Source organism: Drosophila sulfurigaster, chromosome 3 (assembly GCF_023558435.1).
Source record: "Drosophila sulfurigaster albostrigata strain 15112-1811.04 chromosome 3, ASM2355843v2, whole genome shotgun sequence".
Taxonomy (NCBI): domain Eukaryota; kingdom Metazoa; phylum Arthropoda; class Insecta; order Diptera; family Drosophilidae; genus Drosophila; species Drosophila sulfurigaster.
The window spans coordinates 9521471-9548761 of record NC_084883.1 but is presented as its reverse complement, the minus strand read 5'-3'; the positions used below and the strand labels follow the sequence as shown (position 1 = coordinate 9548761).

At 38.3% G+C, this 27291-nt stretch overlaps 6 protein-coding genes across 10 annotated transcripts; 4 read left to right on the top strand and 2 right to left on the bottom strand.

The window, feature by feature from the left end:
- Positions 1 to 464: 464 nt before the first annotated feature.
- LOC133843670 (benign gonial cell neoplasm protein) lies at positions 465 to 6258 on the top strand. Its single transcript, XM_062277315.1, has 5 exons — positions 465 to 2026; positions 3565 to 3918; positions 3981 to 4961; positions 5020 to 5701; positions 5844 to 6258. The coding sequence occupies exons 1-5, from the start codon at positions 526 to 528 to the stop codon at positions 5977 to 5979; spliced, it is 3654 nt and encodes a 1217-aa protein (XP_062133299.1). The 5' UTR covers positions 465 to 525; the 3' UTR covers positions 5980 to 6258.
- Positions 2357 to 3359, top strand: LOC133843676 (partner of Y14 and mago). Its single transcript, XM_062277323.1, has one exon. It carries the CDS (start codon positions 2439 to 2441, stop codon positions 3051 to 3053), a length of 615 nt encoding a protein of 204 aa, XP_062133307.1. The 5' UTR covers positions 2357 to 2438; the 3' UTR covers positions 3054 to 3359.
- A 374-nt stretch (positions 6259 to 6632) lies between the features above and the next one.
- On the bottom strand, positions 6633 to 8268 carry LOC133843675 (protein 60A). Its single transcript, XM_062277322.1, has one exon. It carries the CDS (start codon positions 8081 to 8083, stop codon positions 6773 to 6775), a length of 1311 nt encoding a protein of 436 aa, XP_062133306.1. The 5' UTR covers positions 8084 to 8268; the 3' UTR covers positions 6633 to 6772.
- Positions 8269 to 8710: 442 nt separating this feature from the next.
- On the top strand, positions 8711 to 15471 carry LOC133843672 (calpain-A). 3 transcript variants are annotated; one of them, XM_062277319.1, is made up of 13 exons: positions 8711 to 8814; positions 10503 to 10702; positions 11285 to 11461; positions 11523 to 11724; positions 11785 to 11905; positions 11965 to 12205; positions 12273 to 12905; positions 12967 to 13085; positions 14119 to 14161; positions 14218 to 14359; positions 14424 to 14639; positions 14702 to 15031; positions 15096 to 15471. In XM_062277319.1, exons 2-13 carry the CDS (start codon positions 10529 to 10531, stop codon positions 15179 to 15181), a joined length of 2484 nt encoding a protein of 827 aa, XP_062133303.1. In that variant the 5' UTR covers positions 8711 to 8814; positions 10503 to 10528; the 3' UTR covers positions 15182 to 15471. The 3 variants fall into 3 exon arrangements, with proteins under 3 accessions (XP_062133303.1, XP_062133304.1, XP_062133302.1); XM_062277320.1 differs by lacking the exon at positions 8711 to 8814 and adding an exon at positions 8821 to 8983 and having other exon boundaries at positions 10520 to 10702; XM_062277318.1 differs by lacking the exon at positions 8711 to 8814 and adding an exon at positions 8821 to 8983.
- A 242-nt stretch (positions 15472 to 15713) lies between these two features.
- On the bottom strand, positions 15714 to 22413 carry LOC133843669 (focal adhesion kinase 1). Of its 2 annotated transcripts, none has more exons than XM_062277313.1 (19): positions 22219 to 22413; positions 21622 to 21733; positions 21369 to 21556; positions 20766 to 21295; positions 20593 to 20702; positions 20306 to 20535; positions 20008 to 20245; positions 19710 to 19949; positions 19509 to 19641; positions 19316 to 19448; positions 19125 to 19188; positions 18986 to 19066; positions 18724 to 18928; positions 18523 to 18662; positions 17469 to 18460; positions 17205 to 17294; positions 16739 to 17139; positions 16562 to 16672; positions 15714 to 16505 (listed from the first exon to the last, which is right to left on the bottom strand). In XM_062277313.1, the coding sequence occupies exons 2-19, from the start codon at positions 21674 to 21676 to the stop codon at positions 16067 to 16069; spliced, it is 4380 nt and encodes a 1459-aa protein (XP_062133297.1). In that variant the 5' UTR covers positions 21677 to 21733; positions 22219 to 22413; the 3' UTR covers positions 15714 to 16066. The 2 variants fall into 2 exon arrangements, with proteins under 2 accessions (XP_062133297.1, XP_062133298.1); XM_062277314.1 differs by having other exon boundaries at positions 18312 to 18460; positions 22219 to 22390.
- A 201-nt stretch (positions 22414 to 22614) lies between these two features.
- On the top strand, positions 22615 to 26884 carry LOC133843671 (transcription elongation factor SPT5). Of its 2 annotated transcripts, XM_062277316.1 has the most exons (11): positions 22615 to 22769; positions 22866 to 23242; positions 23373 to 23497; positions 23556 to 23693; positions 23755 to 24205; positions 24262 to 24499; positions 24562 to 24988; positions 25049 to 25244; positions 25304 to 25619; positions 25709 to 26116; positions 26175 to 26884. In XM_062277316.1, exons 2-11 carry the CDS (start codon positions 22874 to 22876, stop codon positions 26741 to 26743), a joined length of 3237 nt encoding a protein of 1078 aa, XP_062133300.1. In that variant the 5' UTR covers positions 22615 to 22769; positions 22866 to 22873; the 3' UTR covers positions 26744 to 26884. The 2 variants fall into 2 exon arrangements, with proteins under 2 accessions (XP_062133300.1, XP_062133301.1); XM_062277317.1 differs by lacking the exon at positions 22615 to 22769 and having other exon boundaries at positions 22852 to 23242.
- Positions 26885 to 27291: the final 407 nt, after the last annotated feature.

Sequence of the window (27291 nt, the reverse complement as noted above, 5' to 3'; positions counted from 1 at the left end):
ATTAATTTTTTCTTATTTATATAGTCTTATAATTATTATCGGTCCAAATTTTGGAATTAAAACTTACATGATGGTATCGATACACACAGTGAGCTGAAAAATCTTTTCTTATTATAATCTTTATTTTATACTAAATTATTTCTTTAGATATATGTACATATTAGTACATTTTTCTTAAGAAACCGAGATATTATCATTAAACTATTAAAAATAACTAATTTCAGAAAATTGTTTATGATACATAGGGTACTTAAACATTTTTTGTTTTCATAAGAAGTGTGTATTACACTATTTATGTTTACAATGTGCTTACGTGCATTTATTATTAATAATATATGAACTACTGAATTTATATAAAACCGTCAAAGTTATCTCTAATAAAGAATGGTTATCGATTTGCAATCAAGCTTGCATATTAATTTAATGTTCCATTCCGTCATTGCATACTGAAAAATCTTTTTGCTGGTTCGAATATAACGGCATTAGTCAGTTTTATTAAATGGCGTCAGCATTCGAAAGCGCGATATGGATAAAGTGATTCACGAAAAGTATATTCCGCAGCAATTGTTGTATTTTATTGCTGGTCGCCGATGTTGCCAACAATTATCGTGCTCATTTCGCACATTGGACAACAAAGTAATTATGCAATGGGCCCAATCGTTAGGCCTGCGATCGCAGTACGTTATATCCGGCGGGCAGAAATGCGTGAAGGTCTGTAAGCTGTCTTGCCGCCATTTTTTGGAGGAACCAAAAAAGCTGACCATTTCGCCATCAACAATGATGGAAATGGACTCTCTCACCGTTTATATAGGCACCAATTCCAGGGACGAACGCCAGATACCAGCAGACATAGTTGGTGAACATTCGTTGCTAACGGCGTCGACTCTTCAACTTCCAATGGGTGTGTTGAGTCCACCAGCACCACGAAAGAAATCGGACAAATACCGTAACTTTTTCGGAGACGTTTCTACTTTTTCGTGCCACATGAACATATTAACAGCCATTTACATGCATCGCGTTGTTGTTTTTAAAGGCGATCTTCAAATGGATAAATCGTTACTTTTACCAATAATCATATTGGACGACTCCGAGTTTAAAAAGTCAAACTTAAAAATGATCTGCATCGAAAAGGAAACTATTGTTGCCATGAATAACAGTGAGCGATTTGCTAATTATTTGGATGAAAGCATAGGCGAGACTATTGGCCTAGAAGTCTCGCAGCTTAGCGTGAGCAGTTCATCGACACATATTCTGTTTACGACTGCAAAATGCTTTCTCAGCTCTGTACTTAATAAGAACAAAAATCTGAATAATATCAGCCACTTTGTGGTCAGCGATGTACATCTGCACGACGCGTATACGGATATACTTTTGAGCGAATTAAAAAAGGCACTGGCTGTCAATCAGAATCTACGCATCATATTACACTCGCAACGTTGTGATTCAAAAATATTTCTTGATTTCTTTGGCGAAGGCACGGAGGTTTCTGCAGAATCGCCAATTGAGCAGACTGGCTCCAAAATCTTTTATTTGGAAGACATAAATAGCTCGATTGCTGGAGCTGAACTGTACAAAGGACCGCAAATTTACAAGGATAGACCGCAAATCTTTCGAGCAACAAATGTTCAAAATGAAAATCTTGATAAATTCCTGGAAGTATACGAGGCAATCGGCACGGACACGGCTATTGGTCCATTTCTTTACTCGGTCAACTACGAATTGTCTCCAGTAAACTATCAACATTCTATGACTGGCAAATCAGCACTAATTATTGCGGCTCAATTGAACAATGTGAAGCATCTGCGGCTGCTGCTTTTCATGGGTGCCAACCCATATATAGTCGACAATCACCAGGATAATGCCATATCAACGGCTTCTGCCAGAGGGAACGATGACTGTGTTGAAGTCCTCAAAAATTATGGTCTTCATGGCTTCGTATTAAAAAATTTGAAAGCAGAATTTGTGGACTTCGACTGTATTATTGATATCATGTATCTCTTATATGCAAAGTCCGATTATCCCAAAGGTAAGTTAACTTAAACTTTAATATCTACTAAAACAGTTATCTTTGTTTAAAGGATACTGTGAACATTTGTCTTAAAGAATTTAACTATTTTCTGTAAATCTAAATTTAAATTTCAAGAATTGCTTAATTCTTTACGTTTGACTTGTATATCCCCCTTAATAATTCGAAAAATGTATGGGTATGTCCAAATTAGTCAAATACCCTTCAAATGTGCACGAAAAAATTAAACGTCGTGAAACAAATTCCCCCCATCTCAATTGCAGTGTTACCAAGCGATTAATTGGTATATTTTGCAAAAGCTAAATAGTATATTTCAAATTGCACTTGTGGTCACGCTGATTAGAACCCATACTTTTTTTTTGATCAGAACGCGACTTGCATTGCTCTTGATTAAAACCAAAAAATAAGAAAAATGAGCACATATTTGGAGAGTGATAAGGGAAAATTTATACCGGCAACTAAGCGACCCGATGGCACTTGGCGAAAAGCACGGCGCGTCAAGGATGGCTATGTGCCTCAAGAAGAGGTGCCGCTATACGAAAGCAAAGGCAAACAGTTTGTTGCCCAGAGACAAACTGGAGTGCCGCCAGGAATGTGTCCGCTTGTGGCGGCCGAACTTAAAAAGGCGCACGAAAAGAAGGAAAAGGCAAAACAACAGCGTGTGGACAGGAGTACAACAACAACGACAAAAGCGGCACAAGTTACAACACCCGCTTCAGCAACAGCAACAACAATAAAACCGGCGCAATTTACAGCTTCAGCGCCAAAAGCTAAGAATGACCGTGAGATAGCTGCATTGGCCAATACACTGGATGCTGAACTTAAGCTTAACGCCGAATCCCATGAAGTGGATACTGCAAAGCAACTAAAGAAATTGCGCAAGAAAATTCGTGAAATTGAGCAAATTGAGAGTAAAATGCAAGCGGGCAACCCTAATAAGCTGGACAAGGATCAATTGGATAAAGTGAAAAAAAAATCGGAGATTTTGAAACAATTAAGCCAGCTGGAGGAACTTGCCAAGGTGTGACCATCTTTAGTGTTACAGGAGAATATCCTCATCAATTTGATTGCCTGCCTCTACCATCATCTCGTCGTACAGTTATCTGTTAAATAGTTTTAATAGTTTTAGTTAAGGCAGCAGCCCTGTAATAATATTTATAATATAAATGTGTGTGTATTTTTCATATATGAATATATCTGTATTCTGTTTTGAGTACTCTCTGCCAGGTTCCCCTCAGGGAGAAAAAATAAAGGGCTTTTATATTTCTATGTTTTTTTTTTTTAATAAGATTGTATAAAAACCCGAAAAGGAATAAATCACTGCAGCAGCTCACCCCTTTGTATATTTTTGTACTCGCTAACAAAACAATCGTAAGGCGATAAAAAACAGTTTGACTTGCACTCGTTTGAATACCTCTTTAGACTAGAGCTTTCAAAGTGTTCGCAATAATCTTTTTTAATAAACAATTTTATTTTCCTTATTTGTTGTTTTCTCAGTATGGTCTTTGAAGTTATTATCTATCATTCCTCTATTCCAGGCAACATCTTGATAATTTTGCCATCATTCTTGCACTTGGTTAAACTAAACTATATGCTCTTGAGTCACTTTTTAAATGGCTATCTGCATGCCTCTCCCATTTTTCTGTTGCACGAGAATATGAAAAGAGAGGATTTGGATGCATTGCTTAAAGCGCCAGCGGATACTCTAAAGATTATTTTGGCCACGACCGTCATAGAGTCCTTGGTAGTACCAGTGTCATTTAAATATTTAATTGACACTGTGTGCGAGAAGAGATCGTGGAGCAGAGGAGCCAGCGGCGAAACTGAGGATAAAATTGATTGGCTTCAAAAAGACGGACTCTTTCGTCGATTTTTACTGCTTCACCCTGATGGTTTGTGCAAATACGATAAAGTTATATTTATTTTATACAATTTTTTAATTTTTTTTTCAAAGCTTCTGCTGCAGTGCAGTGCTTTCGTTTAATGACCAAGGAGACTTACGAGCAGCTAGAGGAGATCGGCAAACCGACGCTGCAAACCATGCCGTTGGACAAAATCTGTTTGATTGTCAAGTTATTGTCGCCGCATTCGATCATTAGTGAATATCTGGCATACACAATTTCACCGCCTCCTCTGATACATGTGCATCAGGCTGTGCAGTTTCTGAAGAAGATTGATGTCCTGGATGACTTTGAGGATGTGACCTGGTTGGGCTTCCGACTAGTTGACATTCCCGTGCCATGTCAACTCGGACGTGCTTTGGTTTTTGGCATCCTGCTGCAATGCCTGGATCCAGTTTTGACCATCGTCAGTTCTTTTATTTCCGACGACCCATTGTCGTTGCCGTTCAATGAGGATATCGATGCTTTGTGGGATAAGTTCGCCATATTTATGCAGAATAGCGTTAAGCAAGAGCGTCATCGCTTGGCTGCAGATCAGTTATCCGATCACTTTGTGTTTCTGCATATTTATCAAGAGTGGCAAGATCGCTTCCAAAACAATCTGACTCCCCTTTGTCTCTCTACTGAATATGAGTTTATGCTTAATGGTCTAATGGAACAGTTGACCTTCACACGTTCGAAAATACTGAGTGCACTACGTGCAGCCAACCTCGTGCACTGCCAAGGTGCCTTGAGCATTCAGCATGTGAATAGCAAGTCTGACAATTGGCCCTTGGCTAAGGCAGCTTTAACAGGCGGCCTGTATCCAAGCATTTGTGCCATCGATCGCAACGGTGGAAGTAATTGGCTCAAGTCGGCGTACTCAACCGAAACTAATCTGCACCCCAACACGGTGATCCGTCAGTTTATGAAGCCGTGCAGCAGTTATACGGAGCATATTTTCGAGGAAGTGGACTGGCTTGTCTGTCGCAAGCAAAGGGATAATATCAAATATGCATCGGTAGCTGTTCCTTTAGCTGTGGCTTTATTTGCAGGTAAGCCAAAAGCAACATTCAAATTAAAACAGTTCTTAATTACTTTTATGAATTTCAGGTTCACCCAAGTTGGACATGGATCAAACAGTCGAGATTGAGCCATCTGATCCATCGTCAAATGATTCCAAAGTACATTTCTACATAGACGAATGGATTTGGATGCAGACATCAAAGCCCAACATAGATCTAGTGATGAAAACACGTCAACATTTTTTCAGAAGCTATCAATATCTTCTGCGATACTGCTGCGATTCACAAAAATGGCGCATCGACTCCAAAATGGCAGAGAACCATCGTTTTCTTGTCGATGCGTTGGCTACCATGTTCTATCATGAGGATGTCACTGCTGGCTTTAAACCACCACCACCAATTGGCGTGAAGCCGTGCGTTAAAGTACAGAAATGGTTTTTGCTAAATATAAACTCGTACTTTTCTGGTCAACAAGGCATTCTCGATCAGCATTTTACATCGAACGAAAATCAAATCATTGAAAGACAATTCTTTTTGTTGTATACGAAAGAAACTGTTGATGATTTCTATCAAAAGAGCGATGCAGCATATATAGAGAATGTAATTGGAAAGTTTGTTCGCCCTCTTGTGACTCCGACTCGGCAAATATTTGTGATTTTATACACTACAGATCCAAATCGTGTGCTTAGCATAAGTCGAGTGGAGTTCCATAAGGGCACAATCAACTTTCGAGAATACTTTCGGAACGTGATTCCAGTGAGTGAAATTATGTAAGTAAAAAATAAATCAAGTAATTAAATATTGAATGTCTTATCCGTTTACAATACATTGCATACTTCTTATTAAATATCATGTCGAAACATCTTTACTAACATTGCATATTCAACTTTTTAATATTTTTGTTTGTTTTAGTTATGGGAGTGCTTCATTCAATGTGAATCCAGCAAACTTCAGTGGTCGTATAATAACTTCACTCATCGACAAACGCGTTGGACACTTAATAATGGATCTTTTTGCCTTCCGCAATTATTGGATACACAACGAATAAGAGTATCAATAATGGATATTTTGGCTTCCGCAACTAGTAGAGACACAATAATAGATATTTTTTCCTTCCGCAGTTGACAAAGTGCCTTTCATTACATATATGTATTAAACTAAACTATTAAGAAGCATTTCTTCTGAATTCATAATGAGACACATTGACAGATCTTCATTTCTTCCGCAGTTATTGGATACATAACGAATAAGAAAGTATATCATTTCATTTTATAATTTTTTTAACTTTGAAAAAGTGCCTTTCATTATGTACATTGAACAACAACAACAATTAAGAAAAGATTAACAGAGTATATCATTTATTTTTATAATTTTTTAATTTGTTTACCATACTTCAGTGGTCGTCTAATAACTTCACTCATCGACAAACGCGTTGGACACTTAATATTGAATCTTTTTGCCTTCCTAATTATTGGATACACAAAGAATAAGAGTATCAAAAATAGATATTTTTGACTTCCGTAATTATTGGATACACAATAATAGATTTTTTTTGCCTTCCATAGTTATTGGTTACATAACGAATAAGAGAGTATATAATTTCTTTTTATAATTTTTTAACTTTGAAAAAGTATCTTTCATTATGTACAACTAAACAATTAAGAAGTATTTCGTTTGAATTTATAATGAATAAAACAGCGTTTCGTACAATACTTTTGGTTTATTTCTACAAAAATATATTTGAGATTGCAGATTACAGAGAATGACATGTTGTATATAGTTATTAATTAATTACAGAGCTATGTTATTACATTTAAAGATAAATACACAAATAGCATAAATCAATGGCACCCGCAGGACTTGACAATCATATTCTTATACTTCTTCAGGTTGACATTCTCATCGTTCAGATGATAGAGGACGGGAAGAGCTCCCAATCGTGTCGGAGCACAGCATGGCTTTGGAACCTTCTTCGGCTGCATCAGATGCACCAGAGTCTGGACAATCGCATGATTGGTGGCATTCATATGCGCATTCAATGGGAAATTGCACTCGCCGCTGCAATAGAAGGCACCGTAACCCTCAGGAGCAATAATCCAATCGTGCCACCCCAAATCCTTGAAGTCAATGTACAGTGTTTGCATTTGACAGCTGCGCGTATTTTCCATCGTGTTCTCCATGAAGGGATTGCTCATCTCCGACTTTTTCTTCTTACGCTGATGCAAAGTGCTGCGCTTTGTTCGCTTCTGCGTGCTGTGTGCGGTTGATTTAATAAGTTCAGGTCCACGGAAGAAACCAATCATAAAGGGTTGGTACTCATCGTCCGCTTTGGCACGACGATGTGTCAATCCAATGTCGTCTAGCTTTATCTCACGTTCAGGCTTATTTAAAGCATGTGCCCCAATATAGATGCCGTGATTTTCTCTGACATTAATTAACCATTCATGCAGAGCTTCCGTGACATTCAGCTCCAACCAGCCAATATAGTCGCCTGTCGTATTCACCGAGGACAGTGGTTCCAGCGAGTTTTGACCCGATCCTGAGGCTGAGTTTATTGCGTAAACGGTGACTGTGAATTGTTTGTTGGTCGTCATCCATTTGCCCTCATTGGAATTTTGATAAAGGCGAAGTTCGGCCATCATGAGATAATTGTCACTGGGAATGTTGGACACTTCGAACCAAAGGCGACTGCCGTGCTCATGTCGCATCTCCTCCATGTTGTGATTGCGTTTATTCAGGAATGTCATAATGATATCGCTCTCATCGATTACCCGCTTATCCAGATCTGTGATGAAATTCTGCTCATTATCATCTGCCTCACGCTTGGAGCGGCGATGATCATTATGATTGTCAATAGTGAGTCCTTCCTCTGCCGTGATGCGATGATAGACATCCAGCAGAAATTTGGGCGCCGATTTACGCAGCGACAAGCCGTGATTTCTATGGTGCAGTGGACGATCGGCAATGCCCAGAAATTCAAGGATCTCATATGAAACATCCATCTTGTCGTCATCGCTTAGCACGCGTTGCATTACGGTTTGATCTTTGCCATTGTCTACGTAGATCCCAGACTGTGTTGAGTACGTTGATGGCAGCATACAAATCATTGAAATTAGCCAAAGTGACGGCAAAAATACCACAGATGGAGTCATCTTGTTATTTGGAATATTAACAATCTTTTCAATCGTTGAGCATCTGTTTTACTTTTGTACACGGTATTCTGCTCAAACAATTTAAATGCGCAACCTTTAGAATGCAGAGTATTTATGTGTACATTAAAAATTCCTACACACTTGTCTTCAGTTTGTTGTATGTATCTTAATCTCATGGATGCATTTTTCTTGGAAGTAGTTTCCGCCGAGTTGGCAGCTCTTCACAGCGCGATCGTTGCGGAATGAAAACTCCGGAACGAACTTCGTTGGTTCATATTTCATGATTTATCTTCAAGTTAATATTATCGATAATAAAGTTGAAAATACACTTAGCTATCTAAATTTCATGAACTAATAATTAATATAAACCTCTTGAAGGGATTTCAAGATTTACTTGAGCCACAATTTATTATTTGTTATTTGCATTTGTTGTAAATTATTAAATATTAAGCACGCTAGATGTTAATGACCAATCATGAGTAATAATAATCTACGCAGTTGGTTTATCCATTCAAATTAAAATTGGCGCTCATAAAAATTTGTCAAACTGTCGTATAACAACGTGCTATCGATTTCCGATAATTCTGTGTTGTGACTTTGTCAGCTGATGAGAGAAATTACACACATGCATACATACATATGTTGCTCATAGTAGTTGGCAACATGCTACATGTATAAAATTCATTAACAATTTTTGTTGAGCAGCAGCGAAAGTTCGAAAATTCTTTTCAGTGAGTAACTACATAGCGTCAATGACGAATGTGTTGCTGATTCTTCCCAAATTAAAGAAAACTGTATTCTTGTGTAAATGTGCATATACTACGTAGTATTGTTGTCAGTTTTAAAGTGATAGTCTGCAAGTGTGCGTGAAGTGGGGAAATCGTTTATTCAATCTACAAGGTTTATATTAATCAACAAATATATTTTATATATTATAAATAGACTTTGTCTATTATTATTGGCTCATATACACCAATGTATTTGTGTATCTGTGTGCTGTGACATGTGGTGGAAACACTAAGAACTTGTGATTGTTATTAAACCTGTTTCAACTTCGCATTCGAATTTGTAGTTTAATGCTTTAATTAATATTTTCGCTCTATGACGACGAAGGTGCAAAAGGAAATATTTATAGAGTGAATAAACTTGGCCAGCAACACAACAAAACTAATTCACATCTGCACACATGCACAGGGAAAGCAGGCGTCCAACTTAAATGTTTATGCTAATTAAAAGATACAAAATTTGTGCGTAAATAAATGTGTATAGAGTATATTTATTTTCGATGCCGCCGTCTACAAGCGTACGATAAATAAATGTATTGAAATGACACACAGATAGTCTATACATATTCATATGTGTGTATGTTCTTTGCAATGATGTCACCATCCAGTTGAATATCTAAAAAAATGTTCATCTGTTTGGTATGTAACAAACATCATGCCGCATTTTGGTAGCTACATATGTATTTTGTTATATACAAACAGCGCCCTCCGGATAGACTTCAAATTATTAACTTTAATATTCTTATCTTTAATGACTCACATTAGAACGGTTTCAATTTAAGTCTTTCGTTTTAAAAGAAAATAAATTATATAGTACTCCTCATTTTTTTAACAGAATTGCCAAATAATCCAATGCCATGGTTAGAGATTATTTGCATTTATGTGAAAAGGATTGACATCGTAAATATTGACTGTTTAAAAACGATTAAGGCATTTATTGCCAGTTTTATTACTGTCTAAATCCATAAAACAAGCGTTAAACATGATGTTTACTTATGTATGAACGCCCTTACTAAGTTGTCATGTGTGCGGAATTGATAAATTGCATTTGGTTTAATGGGTTTATTTATTATCTATCTATTTGTTTATCTAATTATATCTTTTTTTTTTGTTTATTTACACTGTCGATAAAAAAAATTATCTTATAATTGACTTATTTATCGACAAACAAACGAAATATCAATATGAATGTTTAAAAGTAATAATTTTGAACGTTATGACTTGTTGATTTTTATAACTATTTGCTAAAACCTCATCAAATAAAGTCTGCAAACCAAATAATAAATATTAGATAGTTTATCCTAAGAGTTTTGCAGATACATATAAGTAAATAATGATATACTAATTGAGAGCAACTCATTGCGTGACTTTGAGTAGTTTACACACGCCTTGCAGATACTTATGAATACATATTTACATATATACACCCAAGATAATTAAAATATAATTTCCTACGGGACTATATACTTGGTTAACATCTACGCATGATGTCAACACATTACTTAAATACCCATTGGGGTCAAGGTGTCGTGTTTATTACAATATTGGTCCCAAAATGATAAATTAAAAATTTTGTAAAGCCAAAAAAGCTTTCTCTAGTTTTAATACTTATGATTTTTTATTTTTTTTTTTAGATTTTCCAACAACATAGGAATTCAAGATGGATGAACTCAAAGGATTCTTAAGACAGGCGGGGCAAGAGTTCCTCAATGCCGCCGGCGATGCCGCAATGGGCGCCGCCAAAGAAGTTGTTGGATCTGTGATCAATGAAATTTTTGTGAAGAAGGAGGCCGAAACAAAACGAGTTCTGCCTAGCATCAAGAACATGCGAGTGGTAAGTGTGATTGACGAACTAAAGTGAGGGTACATCATTCTATACAACATACAGTCGTACAATCATACATTTTAATACCTGATCAATCCATTTACACTTTCCTTTTGCCATTCGAATTCAGCGACCCTTGCAAAGTGAGGTAGCCACTGTGAATGGCAACGTAAGTAGTCCGTTAGTTGACAGTATCTCTTGCAAGATGTCAGACGGTCGAACAAAGCTTACATATTTACATTTTGCTCCTCTAATCATGCATTTACACTCTACTCTACTCTTGTCATTGAAAACTTTATTTAATAACTAAGCGACCCTTGCAAAATGCAGTAGCTGAATTTAATGGTAATGTAAGTACTTTGCTTTTGCAAGGATAACACGTTGTCGTCCTTCTTTATTACTTTGTGTTTGTGTTCGTGATTGTGGCTGTGTAAACATTTTAGGATACATCTCACATTTCTCTTACTATATGTATATGTATGTATACTTCTTGTATAAAATGTAGAGCAACATTTTTCATATTTTCCCTTTCCACAAATATAGTAAATTTCATATGTTTGTGATACTAATAAGAAAGTGCATCGTTTTTAGCTGGGTGAGACGAATGCTGGTCTGGGACACAATGTTGATGTGCAGGATTACGAGTCATTGCTGAACGGCTGCCTGGCGAGTGGTTCGCTATTCGAGGATCCACTTTTCCCCGCTAGCAACGAATCTCTGATGTTCTCGCGTCGACCTGATAGGCACATTGAATGGCTGCGTCCGCATGTAAGTTAATCTATATACAACATGATGCGATTTTTTTTAACTCTCAATACATACTTTAAAGGAAATTGTGGAGGATCCGCAGTTCTTTGTGGAGGGCTTCTCTCGATTTGATGTGCAGCAGGGCGAACTTGGAGACTGTTGGCTTTTGGCTGCCACTGCAAATTTGACACAGGAATCGAATCTCTTTTTCCGCGTAATTCCGCCGGAGCAAAGCTTCCAAGAAAACTATGCGGGCATCTTTCATTTTCGCTTTTGGCAGTACGGTAATTATTGAATTTGTTTAAGTATTTTACACTACTAATTTATTAACCTAAATTGATTAGGTAAATGGGTGGATGTAATTATTGATGATCGTCTGCCGACATATCGTGGTGAGCTACTCTATATGCATTCGGCGGAGAAGAACGAGTTCTGGAGTGCTCTCTTGGAAAAAGCCTACGCCAAGTATAATTGCTAATCAGTTATTGAATTAACCCATTTCCTAATGCCTATAATTTGTATAGACTTCATGGCTCTTATGAGGCGCTTAAGGGAGGCACTACTTGCGAGGCTATGGAGGATTTCACTGGCGGTGTCAGTGAATGGTATGACCTCAAGGAGGCGCCAGACAATCTATTCACGATTTTGCAAAAAGGAGCGGAGCGCAGTTCCATGATGGGTTGCTCTATCGAAGCGGATCCCAATGTGCTGGAGGCTGAAACGCCACAGGGCTTAATTCGCGGACATGCTTACTCCATCACCAAGGTGCGATTACTGCTCTTCAACTCTGTCGTAACTTGATCATACATTTATTTTTAATTGTTATCTGCAGGTTTGCCTTATTGATATTGTGACTCCAAATCGTCAAGGCAAGATTCCCATGATACGTATGCGTAACCCGTGGGGCAATGAAGCCGAATGGAACGGACCTTGGAGCGACAGTTCACCCGAGTGGCGTTACATACCCGAGGAGCAGAAGACGGAAATTGGATTGACTTTCGATCGTGATGGCGAGTTCTGGATGTCGTTCCAGGACTTTTTGAATTATTTCGATCGCGTCGAGATCTGCAATCTGTCACCAGATTCATTCTCGCAAAAGAGCGATGACTATCAACAAAATGGCAAACGAAAATGGGAAATGTCCATGTACGAGGGCGAATGGACACCGGGAGTGACAGCTGGAGGTTGCCGCAACTTCTTGGAAACTTTCTGGCATAATCCTCAGTATATTATAACACTCGTCGATCCCGATGAGGAGGATGAGGAGGGACACTGCACTGTGATTGTGGCCCTGATGCAAAAGAATCGCAGATCGAAGCGCAACATGGGCATGGAGTGCTTAACAATTGGTTTTGCCATCTATAGTCTAACTGATCACGATCTACAGAATCGTCCGCAGGGCATCAATTTCTTCAAATATAAATCGTCAGTTGGCCGCTCGCCACACTTTATCAACACACGAGAAGTATATATTATATTAATTATTATCTCATCAATTAATAATTCTTTGCATTCCATTTGAATAGGTGTGCGCTCGCTTTAAGCTGCCTCCGGGTCATTATCTGATTGTACCGTCAACTTTCGATCCAAATGAGGAAGGCGAATTCATCATTCGAGTCTTTTCCGAAACTAAAAATAATATGGAGTGCGTATACAATGCAAATGCAGAAGAGTTTGTATATTAGATCTAAAATTCGGCAGCCGATAAATATTTGAATTATACTATCTATGCAATATGCGAGGGGTGGGTACTGTGATTACCTTGATTGTTTGTACCTGTGTGCATGTGTAACAGCTAACTTATTCTATAGTAATATAAACCTGTGGGAAGATAAAATAGCAGTATGTTGATTAAATTCTGGCTCTAACATGTTCTCATGCTCATTTCAAAAAAGTTTTCTAACTCATGCTCATAAATACCTAAACATAACGGTGTTTGTATTTCTTCAATTAATGCTCACTCAAATGTTAACTGCACCAATCTAATCTTAAAAAAAACGCAGCTGAGATTATAATCTAACATGTTAATGTAAATGTAATGTAAAATGTCAAACCTGCAATAAGATGAGTAATATCTAACAAGTTTCCGTCTTGGTTCTCTGAATTTGTCACTTTAGCTTAACATTACTCACAGTAATGTAAGAATAATTACTAGTATAATTAACCATTAATTGCGTTGCAGGTTTGTATACGCTATTATTTTGCCCACAGGTGTAAAATTAGAAATCTTGTTTTTGTTTTAGAGTACATTCCAAAAATGTTATTGTTGAATATGCCTTAGTGGTAGCAAATTTTGAAATATATATTTAGTTGCACATCATTAAATCTGATCAATTTTAAAATTTCCTTGATCAATCTATTGTTTTATCGACTTAATTGAACTAAAACGAGTATTGTAAATTACTGCATTAAAAAGTATAATGTCAAACGACAACTAGTCAACTTATAATGGATTGAGTATTTGATAAATTATAATTTATTCTGTTCTGTAAATGGCGGACCTCCTTTAAATGCATATTGCCCTAATCTTATTGTACGTATTATTACAATTTTCAAATGTATTATACTATTGCTCTATTTTAAATAGAAATATTGTAGCTACATACCGACAATTTAATAAAACCTTATATTTTATCAATCAATTTTCCAAATCAAATTTTCCACCAACTTTTATGTAGAGAGAACGATGATCATGTTGGCTACGGCGGTCATGCAGATGATGTAAGTTAATAACCATTTCAATAAAACTGATTATTATTAATGTTTGTGCATTTTAGGTGGTACCTGCAATTCCTTCGCCAAGGCCCACTGATCCTCAAAAGGACAGCTTGAGGCGACTGTTCGACAGCATTGCTGGCAAGGATCAAGAAGTTGATTGGATGGAGTTGAAACTCATCTTGGATCACTCGATGAAGGATGGTGAGTTTGATATACATATTAATATTATAACAAGTTTTTTTAAGTTTACCTTTTTACAATCCAGATTTACCAAAGGCAATCGAATACAGTCGCTTCCAAGCCAATAATGCATTTGAGACTCAAGCAGCTGGCATGGGAGGAGAGGACTCTGGCAATGCCTGTGGGTTGCTTGCTCTGATTTGTGGGCCATTCCTTAAAGGCACACCCTTTGAAAATCAGCTGGGAGCGGGCGATCAGTCCAGCAAGCCACTAATAGAAAATAATCCAACTATTAATCGACGTAAGTCATCAGCATGAGTGGAATATAAACATAATTTTCATTGTTCTTTGCATTTGTTATAGCTATTGTTGACGAGACGCACGGCTTTTCCAAAGATGTTTGCCGTTCTATGGTGGCTATGTTGGATGCCGATAAGTCCGGGAAACTGGGATTCGAAGAATTTGAGGCTTTGCTTTCTGATATCGCCAAATGGAAGGCGATCTTTAAGCAATACGATACTGATAACTCTGGCCGCATTTCAGGCTTTCAACTTCGTGAAGCACTTAAATCGGCTGGTTATCATCTAAATAATCGTGTGTTGAACGCTTTAGGTCATCGTTATGGATCGCGAGACGGAAAGATTGCATTTGATGATTTCCTCATGTGTGCCGTCAAAATTAAGACATATATAGGTATATATAGAAATTTATTTATATTTCGAATTCCTTTCTAACGTATTTAAAATATAAATTCCAGAAATTTTCAAGGAACGAGATGCCGAAAAGAACGAAACTGCCACCTTTACGTTGGAGGAATGGATTGAACGGACAATATATTCCTAATTACATTCAATAGCAACTCAGATCGTTAATAATTGTTCTATTTACGCGATGTTGTTGATTTTTCATTTGCATTTGTTTAAATGTTATGAGCATATACAAAAACCGAACAAAGAATTTAATAGATATTTATATGACAAGGGCATAATCTATTTTCTCACCACATAAATTAAATCAGTGTTCTCGTTATATGGATATTCATCTGCTTTCGTACTTTTACATATTTTTGTCATATTTTAGTATCGAATATCAAATAAAACTACGCAATACATTTAATTAAAAAAATGCATATTATTATTATTAAAGAAATTATAGCAAAATTTAATTTAAAAAACCATTTATTTCTATTCTGTGTTTCTTATTCGCCAAGTTTGGTTTCGTTTAGTAATGTTAAATTTGGGACAGGACACAGCTAAGATCTCAATTATTTCCCAATATCACATACTATTCAAAGTGCATCAAGTGGCAGCTTTGACCAAATCCTTACCGTCCTTAATTCTCTGTTTAATTGAAATAAAAACGAATACTTTCGATATTCCTACTAGTAATTGTTTGATTTAATTACATATACATAAGTGTCTCTTAAATGTATTTTTGACTATTTGACGAATTAATAATGCATTAACAGCGGCCGGCCGAAGTTGAGTGTTCGTCACATGTAAAGAACATAAGCATAAAATATTTAATGTGTGTATATGAGAGTTTAGTTTTTTGTTTTTCTTTTGTTTTCCTTTTTTTTTTTGGATGAATTGCGCATTTGTAAGAAAGCACATACTTATGTACATATGTATTTTGGCTTGTTATATACACAGAATGTTAGCATATAGTATTCTATCTTTTAATAAAGTTATAAAAAAAGAGTCAAACTATTCCATTTTTTTTTTCAATTTATCCATGGCTATGTAGGGCGGAAGTGTTACTATACATATGCTCAGCGGATGAGCTGCTATTTAACGTGTCTTCAATTATTTTTAGGGGCTCGTTGCCCGTCGTCGCAACCGAGCTAATATCAATATCTCTCTGTAGGCTGCCAGATTTATTTCCCGTTTGTGTTTGTAGTTGCCGAGCGTTGAAGCTGTGCGCCAAGCTCTCATTGTCGTATAGACTGATGTCATTTACATTGCCACTAATATCGCCAATTAGTGAAAAAGACGATGGACCAGCTACTTCACAGCTCAATTGACCAGATTGCTGTTCACAGTTTACAGATGAGCCCGATTCTTTCGAGTTACTTGATATCTGTTGATATCGATTTCGAATTGAGTCAACTACATCAAAGAGATTCTTTGCATCCATTGCCAAGATGTGCGCAGCAGATAACATACTCCTAGAAGTAAATTACATTAATATAATTTAAATAACACACTGTTAAGAAATACTTGCTTTCTGTATTCATTATCCAAGGTAGTATCATTATATTGATGAGCCAGTCGCATTGCCGAGACTAATTCATGCATGTCTTTGGAAAGTACTTTGTGCGCCATCTCCACTTCTCTGCAAGCACAAAAAGAATATGCCATTGAAATATATTGATTTAAATATAGATATTTGGCTTCTTACTTCAGAGCTTGCGCTGGAAACAGTATCGAAATTTTATCGACCGATTTAAGTAGATTCCTCAGTTCGACACCAACATTTTTAACCAAATGTAAGTAGCCATCAATGTGCGACTTTTCCACACCTTGCGAAAGCAACATTATTGATTTGACTACGGCAGTTGTGGCGCAATAGACTTCATCGTTGGCACGATTTACGGGTCGAATGGCATCAGGAATTTCACTATTTCGAGACCTAGAGCCATTAGTTTCCTCAGCTGCTGTCAAATAATCCAACGAGAGTTTTGTTCGCGAGTTCGAGTCCGGTAGAATTGTTGGTCCAGCTGTCAAGTCTGTTTTAAATGTTTGATGCTTGGCCAAAATGTCCGTAACAGCTCCAGGGGGTATAGAGCTGGATCGCTTTCTCTGCAAAATAGAATAGTTTTTTTTTACGTACAATAAACTATTGTCGAATAGAATATAAAACTTACCAGCATTTCCTCTTGATGCAGCCATTCACCATCACTATTGCTGTCCTTGCGTTGTTGCCGCAACTTTTCACCGATTGGATTGGGCATATTCTGCAAATGAATGTCACATACATTGTAGTTCATAGTAGGTTCAAAAGTGCTAAACTCTAGCTAATAAATAACTTAAAAGCGTAAACAACTAAAAAATATATGTTCAAATGATACAAAAAAATAAAGGAAAAGCGGAAAAAGAGGTATCCATTTGATGTGCATCGTCCCGCAAACCTGATTTGTAACATCAGTATTTAGAGGCATGCAGGCAGCGCCTTCCTGGGAGAGATTAGCCTGTTGTGTCCACTGCGAATTCCAATCGCATTTAAGCTCGTCAACTTCTTGTAGAGCAGCTGGCGGACCATTGTAATCTTGTGTTTTTTGATTTGAATTAATTGGTGATGAATGCAGCAGTGATTGCATTGTGGCATTCGGCACTTGTTTAACAGACACGCAAGTTTTTAGGCCAGCACCACCAAAATCGTAGATCTCTTCGGGCAAGGCTTCACATTCAATGGATGTCTTCATTTGCTGGCGATAAGCATGAAAGTGACTATTGCGGTCCATACTCCTCGAACGATCTGCTGGGTGTGGTGCAACTTGCTTGTGATAATTCATATTTTGAGCAGACGTTAGTGACTGATGACGCTCCAGGCTGCCACCCTTGGACAACATTGTTTTATCCATCGTTGGCTGATGCCTTTCGAGGCTGCCGTAAATACTATAACCTGCAGCACGTGTCATTTGATTAACAGATTTGTTATCCATTTGTATTTGATTGAGGTGAAAATCACTCTCCGTAGGTGGCGCACATATGATGAAGTTGTTCTTCATCGATAAATGATCGGTAAATAATACCTGGGGTTTAATATGCATGGCATTTAAAGTGGATGAGTCAAATACACTAGTTTCAGATGACGATGGATTAAGATTATGAGATGAGATGCTGTTAGTTGGAAATTTATCGGAATCAGCGACAGGATCGAGTTTTAGCAGCTCCGCTGCTGGGAGTTTAGTGGTTTTAAGCGATTGACTTGAATTACTGGCATCTAATCCTACTGCTAAAGTGTTAAATACCGAGGCAGGTGTAGTGTACGCAGCGGGATTAATGCCACGTTTTTGGTTCTCCATCATGAGTCGAGCGAGCACCGCCGGATTTTGGGCAATTATGTATGTCTGTGGTACAATGCCTTTTTCCTCGCTGGCATTCATCAGGCTTGGATTATCTATAAACAATAATAAATCTGTAAAATATTCTACTTTAGAGGCATGTTACAAGTTATGTTACCAATGTCACTAATAGTTCTCGATGGCTTCAAGGGAGGAATGTCATTGTCCTCGGGGCCTAGCCAAGAAGCACCAGCTACTCGGCGGTGTTCCCGTCGCATGGTCTCCGACGCATTCATGCTGTCTTCCAGTAGAATTTCACTATAATCCAAGAAATTAATATGTAAATTTATTAAGAAGAAAAAATGTTTTGAATACATACTATAATGTCTCTTTAATCCGCTTGAAATTGGGTCGTTTGAGAGGCTCGTAAGCCCAGCATTGCGACATTAGGGAGTATAACCGTGGCGGACAATTTGGCGGTAGAGGAAGCCTTTCTCCGTTTTCCAGTTTTGTGATTACTTCGCTATTTTTAACGCCTTGAAAAGGCTTCACGCCAAGCATAAGAATCTCCCAAATGCAAACACCTAAAACCAAATATATTCATAAATATAACATGAATTTAAAAGCATTTTATAGCTTACCAAACATCCAGACATCACTAGCAGTTGTGAAGCGTCGAAAATTAATTGACTCTGGCGACATCCACTTAATCGGTAGCGCAACTGAAAGAAGTTTTTCTTTACTTTAAGTTCAACAAAGTACAAGTTAAATGTTGCAAACCTGTGGGTGTTGAGTGATAATACGATTGGTCGGAGACCCAGCGAGATAGACCAAAATCAGCCAACTGAAATGATTTAAATATGAAATATAAATATATTCTTAAATTGGATCTTGATTTCTTAAATATATAATTGGGAATTGATAAATATTGGTAAGAGAAACCAAACAATACTTGTTATTTAATTACACACCTTGACACAAGTGGGAGTGCTAACGAGAACATTACGCGCAGCAATGTCTCGATGCACAAACTTCTTAGACTCCAAATAGCTCAGCGCTGTTGACAATTGGTAGCAATATTTAAGCAATGTTGCATGGCTCAGTCTGGCAATATAAACTTTTGATTAATCACATGCAATTTGAAAACAATAATCTGAATTTCACCTATCACTATTCGCTTTTAGGTAGGCGCGTAGTTCACCAAGTTTCGCCAATTCCATTACTATCCAAATCGGCATAATGCTGCAAATGCCAATCAGACGTATGATATGTGGATGGTCAAACTTTTGCATTATATCTACAATGAAAAGTGGAAAAAATTAAATATAGAAATTGCCATATATCAATATACTTATATTAACTTACATGCTTCTGCAAGGAAGTTTTCTGTCTTTTCGGGATCCTCATTTGCTTTACATGTCTTTACAGCCACTTGAATGACATCGTATTTGGTGTCGCTATTACTTAAAGCACCGTCATTTGCTTTAGTTTTCGATTTGGCTGATACTGGAAACGTATAACTCCCAACGTAAACGTCTCCAAATTGGCCCACGCCTATTTTCGCGCTAAGCACAATTTGCGAACGATCCAGCTCATAGTTGCGTACTAAAAACATGTAAAAACTTGAATATAACATGGAAAAAACCGTTAAGCCATTGTTTACCTGTGGGCGTGGAGTAGTCTCCTTCGCCTTCCAGTAAACCAATTTCAGCATAATCATCTGTTAAAGTTGGTTTATTCTTTGGCGATGAAGTATTGGGAGCTTCTCGCAATGAATTCGAAGATTTCGTTAATGTGTCGGTATTTGGTGTATTTGATTCGCGTTCCCAAATCGTGAATTCAACATCTTTTGTCAGCAATCGGCAATATCCATCAATAAGATCGGCAATGCTTTCAGCAGTCTGCAAAATGCATCACGATTAGTTATATATTCAAAATTGTATATAAATATATTAATTTACATTTACTCCATTGCATGTAATAATTAAGTCTTCTTCAATATTTGAAGCAGATATTTTGATTTGAGTTTTGATTTTTTGACAATTGCAATTCAAGTTCTGCGACTCGAATTCCGTGGACTTATCCTTGGCGAGTTTTTCCTTTGGTAGAGCGCAGGTTCTGATCGCAACGACATCCTTAAATTGTGCGACATTTGTTAAACTGGCTTGGGGATGTGTCTGGTAGGAGATTCCTGTCGAAATATATTTGTGTAAGCTTATTGTTTCTACTAACGGTTAAGAATAATTACCGATATGGGGACCAACATGCAGAATGCCAGAAATATTCCAAGCAGAGCTCAGGGTGACAGAAAATTGTTCATAGTCGGCTAATGAAAGGCTCTTCAGAAGATCATAGAACCTGCAAATCGTTGAAAATTTGATTTTAATTTGCTAAACTAAAAACAACAACAAATAAACTTACTTTGTTAAGTACTCAATGTCGTTGTAATTGTAGACCCTTTTGTATCCCACCTGTATCATTTTCTTCAGATTCTTTGGCTTTATTGTGACTATCACAGCTTGCGGAATGAAATATTTAAATCCAATTTCCTTTTCAATGTAATCGATGTGCTGTTTCTTATCCGGCGCCTTAAGAGTTATGTTTTTGAAATAATGACGCACGCCTAAGCAGCAAAGTTGCACCGCCAAATCAACATCAACAGAGGCAATGTTGGCCTGGATATAATCTTCCTTTAGCTGATCAAAATAGTAGAAACAAGTGGTTTTGTCCTCGTCAAACAAATCTTGAATCCTGTGTGGCACATAGCGAACGCGCAGTTCAACGCGCCACACGCCTTTGGTTATGAATCGCCTGCCTTGATGCACATCTCTATTTTCCGCCATCTCCGATGTGATTGGATCATTGTTTGGACAATCGACATTTGAGCACCCGGGCGACAAAATGTGCGACATCACTTTCTCCATTAACGTGGTCCTCGCTAGCCATACAATCTAAACAGAGCAACAAAACAGTAAATAATGTAAATATTTAGTGTAAACAAATACGCGTACACATTTTACTTACTTCTTTCGTAATCACATTCAACATGCGACATGCATACCGTTGTGTGCTCGGCGGTGGCTGACCATCTTTGCCGAACTCTGACACCGTCTTTTTGATAATGTGCAACACGGTTTCATTCTTATTGAAGCCAATCGCCTTGAAGCTCTTGTTTGGCATATGCACATGCAGCACATAGTCTTCATCGTGTGCTGAAAGCAATAAATGCATTATGCTTTAGGTATAGAGAGCGTTAAAGAGATTTCTATTTACTTACATTCATTGCACATATGTGGTGGGCTTTGGCTTTGATTGACCTCCGCTGTGTTCATGTTTCAAATGTGTATATCGCACCGTTGGCGATTTTTGCGTGTGTGCATTCACCACCTAATTATGTTGAAAGTATACGTATTTAATGCAGACTTACTGTAAAGCTTTTAAGAATTTATCGCCGCGTAGCAAAGGACTAACTGCGTCATTGGCCAAACTCCACAAGTGCACTCTACACCCGACACCTACTGCCTATCGCTAAGCGCCTACAAGCCCGCCCACTTACTATCATCACCCACAGGTTGCAGCCTAGCGCTCAATCGATTAATCGCAATCTCTAATATTTAAAAGGAAACTTGTATGTATGTATGCACGTAAGTGCATATAAATACATATACACACATATGTACATAAATATGTATATGTAAGTACAACTTTAAAATGAAGTGTTCGGTTACTTATAATTACGTGAACTTTTCGCGACGACACAATTGCATTTTCTCCATCTTTACAACCAACACAATCTAATAAACTACAATCATTTTAGCCATTAATATTTAATTATTTCATAATTTTACTATTTTAAAACAGCAACTACTTCCCTTTACGGTTGCTTCTTCTTGCCGAGTTTTCTATTCGTAGGGGAGTGCCAATATGTTGTACATGGTATTATGACGCCATTCACACAAGAGAAAATGCACTAGCTACATATGACGTCACAAACATACAGGTGTGGTAAGGTAAGCAATTTTTTTGTCTTTAAAAATGTAAATATATATTAAAAGTCATTGTTTAATAATTATTACGAAACAGTTAATTGTCTTTAAAACTGACGCTACTCTTATAGAAATGCTACATTACAATAAATACATTATTTAATGTAACAAGGAATACCCCTCACGCTGACACAAGCTGAAGTAAAAACATATGGCAGCCCAAAGCAGTGTGGCCATTTATGGATTATATTATTGCTGGTAAACTAGAAAGTAAATATTTGGTTTATTTTAGAATCTACCCTGCGGTCACGCTTAAACCAGGCGTCTATAAAAAAGTAAAGTGCAACCCTATCTATGTGGAAACAGTGTGTTGGAATTACGGAAAGTTATAAAAGTTTAGCAAATGAACAATATACATACATAGTTTAATAACCAATATGTAAGTAACAAGCCCAGGCTACCTTTAAAGTAAATGCGTTTGATTTATTTAGCAAGATTAACAAAAAGCACACTTTTGTACACGTCTACAACGCAGTGTGAAAAATGTCGGACTCCGAAGTCAGCAATATGTCGGACAGTGGCTCCGAGGATGGATCGATATCTAACAAGTCGCAGCAGAGTGTTCGATCCAAATCTGGCTTTCGCTCAAGGTCGCGATCCGTGTCCAGGTCCAGGTCTAGATCATCACGGTCACGCTCGCATTCGGCTCACTCTGGCTCTGGGTCAGATTCCCCTCAACCACAGGGAGGACGTGCGAATCGACGCAAGAGCGAGGACTCTGAGGATGATCAGGGTGAAGATATAGACTCGGAGGAATACGACGAAGAGGAAAACGATGACCATCCGAGAAAGAAGAAGAAGAAGGAGCGCTTTGGTGGTTTCATCATTGACGAAGCTGAAGTGGATGACGAGGTAAAATTGTAATAAACAAAAACAGGTTTTTCTTTGTGTAATTCAATCTAGTCAGTGCGCCGTGCGCAGTTGTTCTCTCATATATTCATATTGCAGAATTCTTATAAATGTTTATTGTTTATAATTAAAGGTGGACGAGGATGATGAGTGGGAAGAAGGCGCCAACGAGATTGGCATTGTTGGCAACGAAATTGACGAACTCGGTCCAACCGCTAGAGATATTGAAATCCGACGTCGCGGCACCAATTTGTGGGAGTAAGTCATCGCATTTACAAAATATTGTGAAAATTTCTTAATTCCGAACCCTTTTTAGCACTCAAAAAGAGGATGAGATCGAGGAGTATCTGCGAAAGAAATATGCTGACGAATCCGTAGCGAAGCGACATTTTGGCGATGGTGGCGAAGAAATGTCCGATGAAATCACACAGCAAACTCTGTTGCCCGGCATCAAGTGCGTTCTCAATTACTTAAACAACATAACAAAACAATAATACAACTTTACATTTTGCTAGGGATCCAAATTTATGGATGGTCAAGTGTCGCATTGGCGAAGAGAAGGCAACGGCATTGCTCTTGATGCGAAAGTTCTTAACCTACTTGAACACCGATGATCCTCTGCAAATTAAATCGATTATCGCACCAGAAGGTGTGAAGGGATACATCTATCTCGAGGCATACAAGCAAACACACGTCAAAACCGCCATAGATAATGTGGGCAATTTGCGTGTGGGCAAATGGAAGCAGGAAATGGTGCCGATTAAAGAAATGACAGATGTTCTCAAAGTTGTCAAAGAGCAGGTGGGCCTTAAGGTCAAGCAATGGGTGCGATTAAAGCGCGGTCTTTACAAGGATGATATTGCGCAAGTGGACTATGTAGACTTGGCACAAAATCAAGTGCATCTCAAACTCTTGCCACGCATCGATTACACCCGCATGCGTGGTGCATTAAGAACCACAGCGACGGTAAGTACCACAATATAATGTTAATTAATTAAGACTAAAAGATTCAATCTTTCTAGGAAAATGACGATAGCAAGCGTAAGAAGAAACGTCGACCAACAGCAAAGCCATTTGATCCTGAGGCTGTTAGGGCTATTGGAGGCGAAGTTCATTCGGATGGTGACTTTTTGCTCTTTGAAGGAAATCGCTACTCGCGCAAAGGGTTTTTGTACAAAAACTTCACCATGTCCGCAATTCTTTCGGAGGGCGTTAAGCCAACACTGGCTGAACTGGAGCGTTTTGAGGAAACACCAGAGGGTAAGTCGCTATCGCTGTCCAAATTATAATTATATTCACAATATTGCAATTGATTTTGATAGAGGTGAATATGGAAATTATGGCCAATGCGAAGGATGATCCTACGGCCGCTCATTCCTTCTCCATGGGTGACAATGTTGAAGTCTGCGTGGGAGATTTGGAAAATTTACAAGCTAAGATTGTTGCTATTGATGGCACCATGATCACAGTGATGCCCAAGCATCAGGACTTAAAGGATCCACTGATCTTCAAAGCAAGCGAGTTGCGTAAATACTTCAAAACTGGTGATCACGCCCGAGTTTTGGCTGGACGTTATGAAGGCGAAACCGGTCTAATCATTCGTGTGGAGCCAGCGCGTGTTGTGCTTGTCTCTGATTTAACTAATCATGAGCTTGAGGTACTGCCACGAGATTTGCAGCTCTGCTCCGATGTCGCAACTGGTGTCGATTGTCTTGGCCAATTTCAATGGGGAGATCTTGTGCAACTCGAGTAAGTTAGCTTCATAATAATTTGGTGTCCATCCATTCCTTATAATTATTTCATTTATAGCTCTCAAAATGTCGGTGTTATTGTGCGCTTGGAACGGGAGAACTTTCATGTGTTGGGCATGAATGGAAAATGTATTGAGTGCAAGCCAACTGCTCTGCATAAACGTCGGGAAAATCAGAATACAGTTGCTCTTGACGCTGATCAAAATCAAATTCGTCGTCGCGATATTGTCAAAGTAATGGAGGGACCCCATGCCGTAAGTTTTATAATATAATTGCAATTTCAAAAAGGTAACTTTTGTATTTATTTTTCTAGGGACGCTCTGGCGAGATCAAGCACTTGTACCGCAGCTTGGCATTCCTGCATTGCCGCATGTATACAGAGAATGGCGGAATATTTGTGTGCAAGACACGCCATTTGCAATTGGCCGGTGGCAGCAAGACTAACGTCAGCAATCCCAACACAATGGGTGGCTTGGGATTCATGTCGCCGCGCATACAATCGCCAATGCATCCATCTGGTGGTCGTGGTGCTCGTGGTGGATCACGGGGCGGACGCGGCGGATTCCGTGTGACTCGCGACCGAGAACTTTTGGGCAAAACCATCAAGATTTGTGGCGGACCTTACAAAGGTAAGATACCTTACTTGATCATAAACTCTGCTGTTTAAGTTAGTGTAAAATCAAGGGATCTCACTACTAATATTAATATAACCTAACAGGTGCTGTGGGAATTGTTAAAGATGCTACTGAGAGCACAGCCCGTGTGGAGCTCCATACATCGTGTCAAACCATTTCAGTGGATCGTAATCACATTGTAATCGTCGGCGAGCCCGGCAAGGAGGGCAGCGTCTCTACCTATGGTCGCACTCCGGCACGCACACCTGGCTATGGAGCTCAAACACCCAGCTACACTGCTGCTGGCTCCAAGACGCCTCTGGTTGGCAGTCAGACACCCAACTGGGATACTGATACGCGCACTCCTTATGGCACAATGACGCCATCACATGATGGCAGCATGACGCCGCGCCATGGTGCTTGGGATCCCACTGCCAATACAACTCCGGCTCGCAATACTGACTTTGATTATTCGCTCGAGGAACCAAGCCCCAGTCCAGGCTATAATCCAAGTAAATTATTTGTATTTGCCTGCTAAAGAATTTACTTTTAATTATTGAATCGCTGTAGGTACTCCTGGTTACCAAATGTCATCGCAATTCGCGCCCCAAACTCCTGGTACGCTGTACGGCTCGGATAGAAGTTATAGTCCATTTAATCCGAGCCCCAGTCCTGCACCATCTCCTTATCCGGTTGGTTATATGAATACTCCTTCGCCATCGACTTACTCACCCAACACACCCGGCGGTGTTCCACAATCGCCATACAATCCACAAACACCTGGCGCCAGTCTGGACTCCACCATGGGCGATTGGTGTACTACTGATATTGAGGTGCGAATTCACACGCACGATGATACCGATCTTGTTGGTCAAACTGGCATCATACGCACTGTGTCCAATGGTGTCTGTTCTGTGTTCCTGCGCCAGGAGGATCGTAGCGTGTCGATTGTCAGCGAGCATTTGGCTCCGGTTCCACCCAATAGCGGTGATGAATTCAAAGTTATCTATGGCGAGGAAAGAGAATCTGTGGGAAAGGTTTTGTCCAAACAGGAGGGTGACGTTCTTGTCTGCAAGATAAATGATGAGGTTAAAATGATACCCATTAATCATTTGTGCAAGATGAAGTCCATTGATTAATTTTGCATTCTTTTACAATTAATTTCAAAGTGTCAAGAAATAATCCAGTTCCACTTGTTTAATTAAACTGCTTATAAAACAATGTTATAAATGTCGAAATTTTGAATATAGAGCATACCCACTAATAGGGGTAAACAACAATTCATATGTTTATTTTTATTAATATCTTGAACGGAATCGAAATATTATTTCAAAAACGTACTTTTTCCTCATTTTGAAGGATAATATATTTATTAATGTAGTCCTCTCTTTGGGAAGTCTGTAAAAGCTTTTATCTATGTTTAAAGATAACAGTTTATGTTATTCTTTATATTAGCTTTTCTCAATTGAAGCTATAGCCTAGAATTCCTCATAGAAAAAGCTTTTGCCATTTACAGATTAATATTGTACAACACTGTTTTTACTGTTGGCGAAGGTCCTGGTGGCGTTCGTAATTCAAAATATATTCGTAATTAACATGACTCAAAAGATTATGCTTTATTATTCTTCTATTTTTCTTTTTAGTTTACTTCGAATTTTAGCAATGACATAGTGCAAATTATCTTCTC

Excerpts from the sequence above, each read along its gene's own strand:
- LOC133843671 (XM_062277316.1), top strand. The coding sequence starts at position 22,874 with ATGTCGGACTCCGAAGTCAGCAATATGTCGGACAGTGGCTCCGAGGAT. Across the intron at positions 23,498-23,555 it reads CGCGGCACCAATTTGTGGGA|CACTCAAAAAGAGGATGAGA; the intron begins GTAAGTCATCGC and ends AACCCTTTTTAG. Across the intron at positions 25,620-25,708 it reads TTGTGGCGGACCTTACAAAG|GTGCTGTGGGAATTGTTAAA; the intron begins GTAAGATACCTT and ends ATAACCTAACAG.
- LOC133843676 (XM_062277323.1), top strand. The coding sequence starts at position 2,439 with ATGAGCACATATTTGGAGAGTGATAAGGGAAAATTTATACCGGCAACT.
- LOC133843669 (XM_062277313.1), bottom strand. The coding sequence starts at position 21,676 with ATGAACACAGCGGAGGTCAATCAAAGCCAAAGCCCACCACATATGTGC. Across the intron at positions 19,189-19,315 it reads GCACTCCCACTTGTGTCAAG|TTGGCTGATTTTGGTCTATC; the intron begins GTGTGTAATTAA and ends AAATCATTTCAG. Across the intron at positions 18,929-18,985 it reads TAGTGATGTCTGGATGTTTG|GTGTTTGCATTTGGGAGATT; the intron begins GTAAGCTATAAA and ends ATTTGGTTTTAG.
- LOC133843672 (XM_062277319.1), top strand. The coding sequence starts at position 10,529 with ATGGATGAACTCAAAGGATTCTTAAGACAGGCGGGGCAAGAGTTCCTC. Across the intron at positions 11,462-11,522 it reads TTGAATGGCTGCGTCCGCAT|GAAATTGTGGAGGATCCGCA; the intron begins GTAAGTTAATCT and ends CATACTTTAAAG. Across the intron at positions 14,360-14,423 it reads GGATCACTCGATGAAGGATG|ATTTACCAAAGGCAATCGAA; the intron begins GTGAGTTTGATA and ends TTTACAATCCAG.
- LOC133843670 (XM_062277315.1), top strand. The coding sequence starts at position 526 with ATGGATAAAGTGATTCACGAAAAGTATATTCCGCAGCAATTGTTGTAT. Across the intron at positions 2,027-3,564 it reads AAAGTCCGATTATCCCAAAG|GCAACATCTTGATAATTTTG; the intron begins GTAAGTTAACTT and ends CCTCTATTCCAG. Across the intron at positions 5,702-5,843 it reads ATTCCAGTGAGTGAAATTAT|TTATGGGAGTGCTTCATTCA; the intron begins GTAAGTAAAAAA and ends TGTTTGTTTTAG.
- LOC133843675 (XM_062277322.1), bottom strand. The coding sequence starts at position 8,083 with ATGACTCCATCTGTGGTATTTTTGCCGTCACTTTGGCTAATTTCAATG.